We start from the raw sequence: 13,510 nt of genomic DNA, 5'->3' as shown, positions 1-13,510 counted from the left end.
TCCAGTGCGGCCTCTAATTTATTTCCCCCTAGTTTGTGATTGAGCTTTATGGTTTGCTAGCTGTGAACAGACGCGGGGGCCCAGATGGAGATAATCTGGCCTGTGGTGTAAAGTCCTTTATCTTTCATGCGGGCTTTAAGGAACAATTTGCAGAGCTATTAATTTGAGCTTTCATATCACACTGCTGCAGCCAATATTTCTTCCTCTGGTTTACAGATGGAGAGCAGACCCAAGTATTATGGCAGAGAGTGAGTTTAACTAGATTTTTTTCTGTCTTTGTATGCTTTTTTTTTTAGATAGATATTAATGCTTTTCTATATCATTTAAAGCCTTTACCAGGTAGTAATTGTTATGTAAGTGGGCATATGAGGGGTTTTTTTCTTCTCAGTTTTACATGTAAATCTTTTAAGTTGTTGATAACAAAAACCAGGTTTTGTTTATTCAATAGATTTCATGGGATGATATCTCGAGAATATGCAGATGAGCTGCTGGCAGGCAAAGAGGGTGCGTACCTCATCAGGGAGAGCCAAAGGCAGCCAGGGACTCACACCTTGGCCTTAAGGTACCAACTCCTCCACAAAACCAGTAACAAAACCGATTGACTCCACCATCAGCTTGCTGCTCAACTTCGATACCACCTGTTCACCTGTTCATGAATTTCCATCCAGCTTTGGACACCAGACCCTCAACTACAGATTGTTTTATGACGGGAAGCACTTTGTCGGGGAGAAGAGGTTTGAGTCCGTCCATGACTTGGTGACAGATGCCCTCATCACCCTTTACATCGAGACCAAGGCAGCGGAGTACATTGCCAAAATGACCACCAACCCCATCTATGAGCACCTTGGCTACACGTCGCTGCTCAAAGACAAAATGGTGCACAGGTTGAGCCGTGGACGCACGGAGCCTCGCAGGGTCACCTTCCAGAGTGATGACAGGGTGAGTCTGATCGCTGTTCATGTCACATAAAGACGTATATTCTCAGCAGTGGTCTAGCTTCAGAACTATTACACTCTGCTTTTACAGAGATGACTCGCATCTTTATATAAAGAAGACCCTATCTTCAGCACCAAAGAACAAGGAGTCCCTCAGTAGATTGTGCAGATTCACACAGAGCCCCAATATCAGCATAATGGAGTCAGTGTGAATACAGAGAGAGAGAGAGAAAAACTCCTTTAGTCTATGACAAGTCAGCACTAGTGGAATATTAATCTGACAAGAGCCTTGAAACAGTTTCACCAGTTTTTTAATCTGTTGCACAATTTATACTGGGAATTAATCTTCAACTGGGTGAAAAGCTCAAGATGCAAATATTCACGAGAAGCTAGCTTTTCAAAATGCAAAGTATTATATAATTTAATTTCAATGATTGTATCTATCTGCTAATTCTTTAAATATTTACAATATCCTACTGAAGGCAGAAGGTTTCTGGAGTCTTTCACAGCTGCTAGTCTAATGAAGGGTGGTGAAGATATGAAATGGATCGCCAGACCACTGCAGAGCCCAGTTCAAGTAATCAGTTTAGTACTTTGCAAAGGTATTCAATCCCCTTGAACAGTTTCACATGACTTCACCTGAAAACCACTAACATTCATGTATTTTATTGGCACTTCATGCAATACTTCAACACAAATTAACATGTAATTACTTTGTGGAAAGAAAGTAATACATAAAACTGACATGAACTTAACCTCTCGACCTGCGTGCAAAATCCAGTTTGTGACACAACAGTGACACTACACGTTACCTTAAATGCGCTATCCCAACACTAATATGTTTCTAATATTCCTACTACTTTTCTGTTGTAGGAGCAGAGAAGCTGGGTCAAAATTAATAAAAAGATGGAAGGAGCTAAATTCAAGGCAATCCCAGATGAAAATAGTCCCAGCCAGAGCTACAATGTCAAGTTTGACCTGATGAAAATTCATATCTGAACCACACCAATAATCATTCGTCACACTTGAATATTGATGTCGATAACTGCTTTTCATTCAACCTGAGTTTCATTCAAACTGAGTCAACCTGAGTTTAATAATCGAAAGATTTTGAACATCATTCATGCTTTTTCCTCCACTTCACAGTTATGCACACCCTTGTGTTGATTTATTACATAAAATCCTAGTGAAATACAATGAAGTTTTTGGTTATAGGGAGGCTAAAGAGGCAGATGAATATGACTACCTCAAGACATAGTTTGACACACTGATTTTGATCTGGCTAACACACTTTTGCCATCACAGTAGAGTGGTGAGTTTTTTGGGGTGGTTTTTCTGAGGGGTCTGTCTGCCCTGTGACTGAGACGTACAGCCTTTGGGTGTGCTCACTGCTGCCATGCTTCATTGCTCACACTGAAAGGTAATGATGACCGAGGGGACTTGGACTTTGCGCTCCCTGCCATCTATATCAGACACCATGGTTTGAAATGAGACACATCTCACATTGTTCTCCTTTGGCTCTCTGGCTGATTGGAGACAGTGAATGATTTATCAACAAGAAAAGTCTGTTCCTTTCGTGGAAAGGAAATGTCCCTCCACTAGGTGGCAGTCTTAAACTGTCTCTTCTGGTCTTCATAGTCCTAAGAGATTGATGGCTTAGTCTCGTCACTGACAGATGCTTGTGTTTTCTTGGCCTTGTCTCTTTTTTTTTTTTGTCCTGCACCACGTCTTTGATGTAACTCTCAGTTTTGACTGATTGCTTTGGGGATTTTTGTTTGTCCAGCTTGTTTTTCGTTATACAGCATCAATCGATTACAGACGGCAGCCTTAATCAACAGTAGTTGGAGCTGCATTAATACAGATTCTGGTTCTGATGGATGCCTTTTCTTTTTGAGAGGGACTGATTCAAACAAAAGTTTTTGATGGTTTATCGATACTACAGATTTTGACTGAATTGTAACAGGATATTTTTGACTATCTTTCTGGGATATACTGCAATAAATTAGATTATAACTGCGTTACTTATTGTAGAAGGATTTGGATTGGATGATGATTATATTATATTTAGTGTCTCATATTTTATTGTTCTCTCTGCAGTAGACTTCTGCAGTGAGCTATAAAAATAAAACAGAATTGACGAGCACATTATTAGTAAAACTGGTTACTAATATTTCTGATTTGTTTTTGGAAAAATAAAACACTTTTTTTTTGTCTGAAAAACAATCAGCCGGTTTGTAATTCATTTACTGAAGTTTGTATTTAGATGCATAAGGATGCCTTGAGATAAACTATATGACTTTTAAAATCAAATGGCTTTAAAAGTAGGGAGATAAGGAGCCCACATACCAGTTGATGTTTAAAAACATCAACTGGTATGTTTTAGTAATCTGCAGAAATTACTGTATTTTCTGAAAAATAAGCCAGACTGGAATATAAGTCTTGTTAAAAAAAAAAAAAAAAAAAAAGAAAAACGTTATGAAGGGGAAAACAAACATACACAAGCCACATTACACTATAAGTTGCCTTAAAAAAAAAATGAAATTACACTTTAAATTATTTTGGGTTGTTTTTGGATTCTTTTTAAATTTTTACATTCTGGTTTAACTCTGTTTTTTGAACCATAAACTTCAGTTTCTTTTTCATTTTAAAATGTGTATTTCCTTGAGGGTTGTGCACTACTAATCTTTCTGCTTTCATGTTGTTGTTGTTTTTTGGAGTTTTCTTTTGTCACCTTTTGGTTGACGTTGATTAATTATTTTGTTGGGCTGTTGGCTTCTTCTAGTTTGCAAATTGTCCTGTCTTCAGTATCATTCGTTCCCCGGATATGTGTGTATGTATCATTCGGGTTCCACCTTTAAGTCCATTCTTAAAAGCTTCACTGCACCACTTAGTCACCAGTTCACTAATTTGCATCTGAGATCTGCCTACTTGTTGTGGATTCTTGTTTTTTTTCTTCTATGTATTTTTTAATCCTCCACATGCTCAATATTTTAACAAATTTTGACTGTTTGGCTTACACTCTGAGGATACAATCTCAATGCACAATGACATCTGTCTAATATAGGTTACTTAGCTATTACTGATAATAACGTCACAAATTCACAAAATGTGTCATAACCTTTAAAGCTGGGTGTGTCATTATTCCCAGGATCTCAGTGTTTTCTACTTCGAGTAAAATAAAAGCACTAATCTAGTGAGCTAGTAGCTGAAACCACTGCTCTAACCGGTGCTTTCTTCAATTTCTTCATAGATTCTGTTCTTCAATAATCTCCCACACTGCAAATAAATGTGGGTCTTTTTTAAATGTCAACTTGTTAGTTGTCACGCCGTCTGTAAAACTAACAGTATCTTCCCCATGCCAGCTTTTACACTTTAGGATTCAGATTCAGTGACAGCTGTGTTGATGTTAGACTTTATCAGTCTGCTTGTGAGTCACAAACAGAAAATCTGTTCTCTGTCTTCTCAAAGATTGGAGAAACCCCGGGCTCACTGCCTGCATCTGAGGTGGCTTTTTGAACTTGGTGTTTACCATTTACTCAGACACGCCCTGAGGCCCTACAGACAGTAGTTTCACTGTAAAGTCAAAATCTGTTTACTTTGGGTCAAGTTGATGCCTATATAATGCTGCAACTGTAAATGCTCGTGTAATTAAAAGGCTGGCAGGAGGTTAAAAGGTGCGTTTGATTAAATCAACCTCTTGAGTTTCTTGCCCTTCAGTGGTCATGATACTTGCCATACTGGTGTGGCTCTAAAAAGGCTGTACCTTAAATACCATTGAAGAAATTATCTTGTTAGTTTGGGATAATTACCAATGTTTAAGTTGTAAAATGTTAAAAATACTCTTCAATTTCCACAGTTAAATGTACTCTTCCTGGCTTTTATAAGTGGTTATTTATTTCAATCTTAGACATCAGAAAAATAGATCAGTTTGGAATGTTCCCAACATGGACAAAAGTGTCAATTTCATCTTATTTTCTCTTTATTACCATTCCCACAGTAAAGCTATTTTTTGTCATTTTGTTGCTGTTAAGGCCTTTTTTGTACTGCTGTCTGACTGTGCTGTTCTCCACTGGGTCTACTCAGCTGTGCTCTCACAAAGCCTCGCTGGAATAAAAGAGTGGTGCCACTGAAAAGAAAGTCGAGGTTGTTGTGTGGACCACCTTTTGTGTCTTTTTTTGTCCAAGCTCTTTTTTAAGAGACAAGTAGCCATCTGGCTGCAGACAAAAGGGGACCAGGCCTCGTCTCCCTCCCTGCACCCTTCCTCCCTCTTCTCAAGGCTGCCTATTCCTCATCTGTCTCCACAGACATAACTTTGGAGAGGAATTGCCTGGTGTGGCATGTTTAAGAATGTCATCTACAGAGACAAATTGCTTCACCTGTCCTGTCGCTCTTGCGGCTATGGGTCAGTTTGCGTCAAACTAAACGAACTAACTGGTGCGCGAAAGTCTTTCATCCGTTTACTTTTGTGTAATCCTCAGAAAGCCCATTGAGGAAACATCTTCATTTTCAGTGCTTTCATTGTTTTTACAGTAAACATCTTGTTAATACACATCACAAAAAAACAAGTATGGCAACTACATATCATGACCATGACATCATATTTTGTTCAGAACCTGTAATGTTTCTCATGAGTAAGGACAGGTATTTTGGTTTTGTTTTCATAAATATGTGGGTTTGTTTTGTAGAATAACTTTAAGTACATCACTGTCTTCATAAAGAAACATAAGACCCTGAGATTTAAATCCTTCAACAAGCTTCTCACAGTAATTTCCTGGAATTTCATTCATCTTTACAGAACTGGTTTCACTAAGCCGTGCTTGAACACACCTTTCCACCTCTGCCTACAAATTTTCCATGGGATGGAGGTCATGGCTTTGTGATGGCTACTCCAAAACTCAGATTTTGTAGTCCTTCAGTCCCTTTGTGACCAATTGGAAGTATTGAAAGTCACTGGCCATTTTGAAGAACCATTTGTGCCCCATTTTTAACTTCCTGTCTCATGTCTTGACATAGTTAATGCTTCAGGTTTCTACTGAATCGTCTTTGACCATAGCTTCATCTGTTTTAAAAAAATCCCCACAACAGCCAAAAGAACCTCACTTTTGTACAAGTATATACTTTTGTTGTTTTGTTTTTTTATCGACAGATTGAAACCCAGATGGTATTTGGGTCAAAAATGGAGTAAAAATAATTGTGTTTTTTAATTGAAAGTCTAAATACTTTAGACAATGAAGACAATTGGGAGATTGGGTGATGGTTATTATTAATTCCAGACTGACTGGTACATTTACAAAGAAGAACTTGGTTGATCTTATCATAATTCAAGATAAAATTGCTAAATTAAAAACATGATCATTTAGTCTCTGTTCCTAATCTATCAGTTTCTATTTCATTATGGTAGTTTTCAAATGTTTTGCATTAAAATCCTTCTATAACGGAGATGTATCAAACCCAGCTTCTAGTCACCATTGTTTATGAGACCTTTCTGTGTAAGAAAGCATTACACAGCTGACATATTAAACTGTGTTCACCATCCTGCATTAGCGATTTGCATGGCAAGCATCTCTAAACCAAATGTCTTCATGTGTTTTTCCACAGAATGGAGATTCATATCTCAACTCTGACATTTCCAAATGACTGCCAACTTTCTCAAATCCAAGTGTGACAAACGGATAAGACAGCCACTTTGCTGTGTAATGTTCACTTTTTCATTAATCTGCCAATCTCTTTCTCTGCCTACATGTCTCGACAAGTCAGGGAAACTACACTTTCCTTTTAAATAGCTTCTTGTTTCTCAGTCCTCATCTTAAATACCTCACTGACACTTAAATTGTCTTTGAGTCATCTTCACTCAGTAACAGCATACACAATGAGGAGTGTTGTTATTGTAGCCTAGTAATTCTTACTTATTCTGAATTCACTGGAAAGCTTCCACCAACAAATTTCTTTGTCCATTTTTATTTTAATTAAGGAAAACCTCCCTTATAGGATGTGTATTTGTGGCGCTTTCTGTGTGTTTCGAATGGAAGCGCTCACATGGACAGATGAACCATAAGCATAACAACAATCCCCCCACTGGAGAAAAAAAAAAAACCTCTACATGCCTGGAGACATGCAAATAAACTTCCAATTGGGCTTTTTCTTGGATTTGGGTACTACTGGATTATTCCTTGTGCAAGGATTATGGCTGTAATCCCTTTCCAATCTGAGTTAATTGTATGGAAGTGTAGGTTCTGTCAGAGCAATCTGCAGTCAGAGATCCTGTCTGGACAGCAGTGTGGGGAATTCCACCAGCAGACGGACATAGCTGGAGGTCAAAATCTGTTTTTGTTACAAGGACTCAGCTTTGAATAAACTGGTGTCTGTCTTCGAGCAACCAAAGTGACCCATTTAGAAGCGACCCTGCGCTGACTGAGAACCCCTGCGAATAGAGTACTAACTCCAGCTAAGTGAGGTGGAGTGTGGCCAGAAGGCAGTCCTCTAATAGGAAAGAGCTCTGTCCTAAAAAGCAGGGTGTGGGGGGTTGGGTCTGCACTGTTGATCCTTCTTTAGAGAACTGTTGAGCTGTGTGAAGCGATCCTGACAGCACCTCACTCTCGACATCTCTTATCCATCCCGGACGCTGTTCTCTCTCCTTTCTCTCTCCCCTTTCTGGGCGTGTGAATGAGACCCATTGTCTGAGGCACGCTCCTGCCCTTAGGCCGCCCACTTCCAATCCTGTTCCTCCTGCTCGTCTTGCTCTGTGCTGCTACTGGGCTCCGACCAAATGCAGAGTCAACTCCGGCGCTAACTGTCATCAGTAGCTCTTCCTGTTCAGAGCAGAGTGGGGCGTACGTGTATCTGTGTGCTGGGCTGTCGCCAGCAGCATCTGCTGCACAGCACTCGCACCCCCCTTCTTCCAGAGCTCCCCGAAGTAGACTTGGACAGTCTCCTGGACCCAGAGCAGTCAAGCATGGAGGCTGAAGCAAGCAGAGGGGGCATCGAAGGGGAGCTGGTTGCTCGCATGGCTAAAAGACAGGAGAGGAAGCGTCAAGAGCTGCTGGCGTTGGCTCTGGGAGTCAAGATTGGGTGCAAGGGAAATCTGCTGTGGAAGCCTATTAAACTGCTGGCCTCCTGTCCACAGATCTCCTCACCTGTGGTGCGACGGAGTGCCTTGAAAGACACGCCTGAGAAGCTGAGCTCCTATGAAAAGATTCACAACTTCAAGGTAAGCAGCAAATTTTGTGTGAGGAAACAAAAAGGTCATTTTTTTATCTGCTTGATAATTAAATAATTTCTAATTTTGATATTTAACTTTTGTACTACATAAATAATACAGACTCTGACCATGGCTTTTCCAAAACATCAATTTTCCTCTGATGATGTCATCCTGTACCTGATTTGAATGTCTGTCAACAAATCTTGATGCTGACTTGGATGAATGACCAGACTAACAGCGGTGCTGAAAAAATTAGCTTTTAACAAACATCAGAAGGTTTGGAGTCAAAACTCACTGGTGTTTTGAACTGCTGACAGTTTTGCCCAGTAGTTCACGGAAAACAAATTCCCTTTGAAGAAGTGTCCCTCATCCAGCATCATGCTGCCACCACCATGTTTTACAGTGGGTATAGTGTTGTTTGTAGTCTCTCCGCAAAAAAATGACTTCCTAAAGAAAGCGTAATCATTCATAACGCTGATGATAAAGGGTTTTAAAAATCTTTCTAGGACAGATTAAGTTTATTTCAGTTCCATCAAACTTAACTGATAGCAAGTTTGACACCAAACATTTTACATTTCAACAAAATTTTAGGTTAAAGGGACAAAGTTATTTTACCCTGTTTATTTCACTTTGTATATTATTTGTTGGATATATGTACATTAGAAATGATCATGGTCTCAGTTTTTTAAATGTTATTTCTGGGCTGTGTACACGTCTGGGATCCGCTGTGCATGTTTTTGCTGGATATTTGCCCGTCCAGTCACAGGCTCCAGTATGCATCTGCAGCTATTTTCATGAGAACCCAACCAGCTGACACTCATATGCACACAGGGGAACTAATGGATGCACTACACTACAACCCATTAACAGCAGCACACTTTGATTAACATTGATTTGAAAGCTTTTAAAGACATTTTTGGTTTGTAGTTCTGATTTGGTGACAACATATGGAGAGTGTTGAAGTGCTGCACTTTTTTTTCTGTCAAGACAACAACAGGATAATTTGTCTTTGGTTGTTTAACATTTAGGCATTATTTTATCTGTGGTTTCACTTGCAAGCAGTTTAAAATGACTGCCACCTTTTTGTTCACATCTCCTTTGAAGCCATCTTCCACCCACCACCTGCCACATGCTTTTTGCACCTCTGCACTCCTTAGGTCACCGATACCTATTCAATGTGCGTGTGTAGGTGTGTGTGTATGTGCCTGAGGGGCTGCCTGTGGCTCCTTTCATGATCTTATCTGTGATCTAAGTGTGTAGGGAGGGTGTACATCTGTTATTTTGACTTTCAGGCCTGCCCCTGCGCTTGCCTGCATGTATCCAATTGCCCAGCAGCAGATGCCAGACGCATTGTAATAAATCCTTTAATCTGCCCCGTGTATTCACATATGCTCCCATTCAGTGAGGGGTTCCATCCGGTGTGGTTTGGGTTAACAGTCTACTATGTCAGAGAGGAAGGCCCCCAGTTTAAACTGGTCACTGAGTGACATAATGAAATTTCTGACCGCAGGTACATACCTTCCGGGGGCCACACTGGTGCGAGTACTGTGCCAACTTCATGTGGGGCCTCATTGCCCAGGGTGTCCGTTGCTCAGGTAAATATATTCAGCAGCATTCGAGCTGTGTAATGTCAAGACACATGAATGTGGGATTACTGAATGTTTTATCTGTAGATAACACTGGCCTTTCTTGGATGGGTCGTTTATCATTTTTAATAGTTTTTCTTAGCCTTTTTCATGTCGTTGTTTTTCTAATCAGCACTTTCAAGTGAGCCGTGAAAGTGCTGATTCCTGATGCACCTGTCTGAACAAAACTGTTTCTTTTGTGGCAATTCTAAATTCTTTTAGAACTATAATTGGAGATTATTGCAACATTTAAATATTTTTTCTAGCTGTCTAGTGATAAGTGGTCTTTCCTTACTTACTGCTCAGCAGAGAATGATCTGGTAAAACAGGTTCAGTCCTAAAAGAGACAAAATTATTAGTTCACATTATGTCCTCTGTAGAAATTATAGACCCTTACATTAACATTTTGATATTATTGCCAAGATTTCCACATTCTGTCTGCTCCATGATGGACATACAGAAAGTTAAAAGAACCAAACAGATCAACTCTATCCTCCATAAAGCATATAGTTTCTATTTTGTCTTCCTCGTTGTTGCAGGCCTGTTTGTTTCTTAGACGAGTTTATAAAATAGTTCTTATTTTGAGCGCTTTTTACATTTCTATGCTTCATTTGACTTTATTTTATTTACATCACTGATAAAGATAAATAACTTCAAGTATTTTTCTTCAGCAACAACTTCAGCACTGAAGAGAGTTGCTCTTGTTAGTTCTGCTATTCATGCTATTTGCTCTTATCTAGACTCAGACATTATTTCTCTGACTCTAGCTCTCTCTTTAGCTTCCTCTCAAGACAAAGAAAGCAAATTATTTTTAGACATTGATACCCATTATTATAAATATTATTGCATATCAGTCTTGAAAGTACCGATATTAGTAGCATTTGAACAATATGGTAAAAGGCACCAAAAAGACATTAAAGTGGTCACCTAAATCAGCAAAAACACTCTGACATGTGCAAATAACCCTGAAATGATGACCATGAACGAGGATAATATTTTTCTTACATGGCATAACAACTCCTGCACAACTTTTCCATTTTATTCTCTTTTTTTTAATATAATGCGCAACTTGTAGTTTCTTATTTCTCTGTTGAAATTCTGAATTGGTAATGTTTATGTTCTTTCTGCCATGTTAAATAGTGATGTTTTCCACAAACTGAACCGTGCACATGATTTGTCATGAAGCTCAAAAACTAAAAAAAAAAAAAATCCTTATCATGATATTCAGCCTCAGACTTTGATCTCTTCCTAAAGCGTAGAGCGTTCTGATGCTACTGATACATAGATATGACAAAATATGTCTTTACCAGGTCACTTTTGTTACATCATTGCCCTGTGATTTTCATGAATATAATGAGGAAACTGTTTCTGATGCATCTGTAAAAGGTTGAAAGAACTGCTAAGGCTTGCAGGCTTTCAAAGATGCAGGTTTCTCATCTTATCGTTTTAAATATAGCAACAGAACCAAGTGATTGGTTTTACATTGGAGACAGTGGGTTGTCAGAGGTCATGAGATTTCTTCATTGCTAGGACACTATCTTTAAACGACACCGGTGGCCTTGGTTGCCCGCTACCCAACAGATCGTTTGTTGTTGCAATATTTTCCACGCTGATAAGCCTGAAGCATACACGAGCATCATCAGACACCTCATGTGTCGTGGGAAACAGGAGAAACTTCTTTCTTCAGCCTTTATTTTTGCTTCTCTTCCTCCTGACTCGCTCTTTCTGTGGTTAGAAATCCAGCAGGGACCTCTTTGAGACTTTTTGGTGATGAGTGATTTTAGGCGAACACCCATCTTTACCTTCTGTGACTCAAGCAGCCACAGAGCTCTCACTCTCAGCTGTCTAAAAGGCTCAACGTGACTAAAACTACAACAAGAATGCCCCCGCCATGCTGTTATATCCGCTATTATCTACCTTTGGCGCAGCATACTGGGACAGCTTAACTGCAGCTGCGATGTCTGACAGCGCAGTTTATCACTGGCTCTGGGAAAGCTTTTCAAACTGCTGTCTTTAAGCTTAGTGCAAAGATTGTGCTATCTGCTATAGCAGGCTTATCTCTGTTTCTCTCTCTCTCTTCCTCTTTCTCTTTGCGTTTATCGCTGTTTTTTTTTTTTTTTCCTCCTCTGCTAGATTGTGGCCTGAATGTACACAAACAGTGCTCCAAACTGGTTCCCAGTGACTGCCAGCCGGACCTGCGCAGGATTAAGAAAGTGTACAGCTGTGATCTCACCACCCTTGTCAAAGCTCATAACACCACAAGACCCATGGTGGTGGATATGTGCATTCGAGAAATAGAACTCAGAGGTAAGTGCCAAGGCAGCTCTTTAAATCTGAGCAATGATCCAGTACTTATTTGACCACCATTTAAAATTGCTGCTAATTACCCTCTTCATAAACATTAAGCTGCTCTTAGCATGAACATTTCTCTTTCTTAACTGTCCTTTAATAGCTGAACTTCTGAAAGTGCAGTATTGAGCAGGTACATGGGAGAATCCACAGCAGTGACTCGAGGTTTAAGATATTAAAGTGTTGACCAGATGTTTCTGCTTGAGCTCTGGCACATATTTTCTTCTTTTTTCTATCACTTAAAAGTATTTGTTGTCAAATCAAACTTCAGACTACCCATTTTTACTCAGAGTTGATTGAAAATAATATTGGTCATTTTTAAGAATGAAGTTTTGTTCTTAGATGTAAATATTCCTTTTTTTGTGCTTTCCTCACATCGTATTTTGAGATTGTTCAGTGATATCTGCTGTCATTAAAGATGAATATTCACTGCTCTAAGCTATAAGAAAAAGAGTAGGGGGTTCTGGAGTGGGATGCTACTACTTCAGACATTTCTTATGTCACCACCAGGTTTCCAAGATTAACTGAATAAATGTTGTTTTCTGTTTCTAAATCATGGCTGAAAACTAAAGGTGTTCAAGATGTTGCAGTTGTAATCACCTCTGTATCGTAGAGATCTCTTTCATTTATGTTCTGTGGGTTTAATTCACTTTTTCAAGACGTGAACTTGAAAAACGTCTGTTCAGTCTGGCAATTTGTTAGAAATCCAAATTGCATTATTTGATTGTATTTGATTGAATTGTGGCTTAATTGTACATATTTCATCTTTCTGTCTATTCTGTTGATTACTTTTTCCTCAAAAGGCACTAAAAAATGTAAATGTACTTACTTGAAATAAAAATAAACCTCATTGATCCTTGTGTTCCAAAGACACTTTCTGACACTGAGATCCATCTATAAATCATCTCCTGCAGGTATGAAATCTGAGGGTTTGTACAGAGTGTCTGGCTTCTCAGAGCACATTGAGGATGTTCGACTTGCTTTTGACCGAGGTTTGTTGATCATAAATTTCTTTGCCTCAGGAACTCTGTTTGTAACATTTTATGTCTCAGGGTTTTCGCTTTAAATGAGAGGCGTGTTCAGCAGCAAGTTCTGCACAAAATAACGCTTTCTGATGTCATGTGGTTTAAACGAGAACACTCATTTTTCATTTGAATCAAATTCAGCCTTTGATCCCTGTGCATGCACTGTTTGCTTCTTGACAACAGATGGTGAGAAGGCGGATATCAGTGCCAGTGCCTATGCAGACATCAACATAATTGCTGGTGCTTTGAAGCTCTACTTGAGAGACCTTCCCATTCCAGTCATTACATTTGACTTGTACTCCAAATTTATTCAAGCTGCAAGTAAGAGATCCTCTCCATGGTATTTCCATGCTATTACTGTGCCTGTGCTGCCTGACA

General features: G+C 39.3%; 1 protein-coding gene across 2 annotated transcripts in view; it reads left to right on the top strand.

The window, feature by feature from the left end:
• chn2 (chimerin 2) overlaps positions 1-13,510 on the top strand; it is a 33,154-nt gene that overhangs the window by 17,055 nt on the left and 2,589 nt on the right. The window contains exons 4-11 of one of the 2 annotated variants that reach the window (XM_055047802.1): positions 217-248; positions 449-562; positions 669-939; positions 8,059-8,142; positions 9,644-9,728; positions 11,892-12,065; positions 13,022-13,099; positions 13,316-13,453. In XM_055047802.1, the coding sequence (XP_054903777.1) occupies positions 217-248; positions 449-562; positions 669-939; positions 8,059-8,142; positions 9,644-9,728; positions 11,892-12,065; positions 13,022-13,099; positions 13,316-13,453 (976 nt within the window). The remainder of the gene's footprint in view (positions 1-216; positions 249-448; positions 563-668; positions 940-8,058; positions 8,143-9,643; positions 9,729-11,891; positions 12,066-13,021; positions 13,100-13,315; positions 13,454-13,510) is intronic. The other variant, XM_055047803.1, reaches the window with a different exon arrangement.

This window comes from Poeciliopsis prolifica, unplaced genomic scaffold (assembly GCF_027474105.1).
Source record: "Poeciliopsis prolifica strain line A6 unplaced genomic scaffold, Auburn_PproV2 SCAFFOLD026, whole genome shotgun sequence".
Classification (NCBI taxonomy): domain Eukaryota; kingdom Metazoa; phylum Chordata; class Actinopteri; order Cyprinodontiformes; family Poeciliidae; genus Poeciliopsis; species Poeciliopsis prolifica.
The sequence above is the reverse complement of the archived record's forward strand: the minus strand, read 5'-3'. Positions and strand labels throughout refer to the sequence as shown.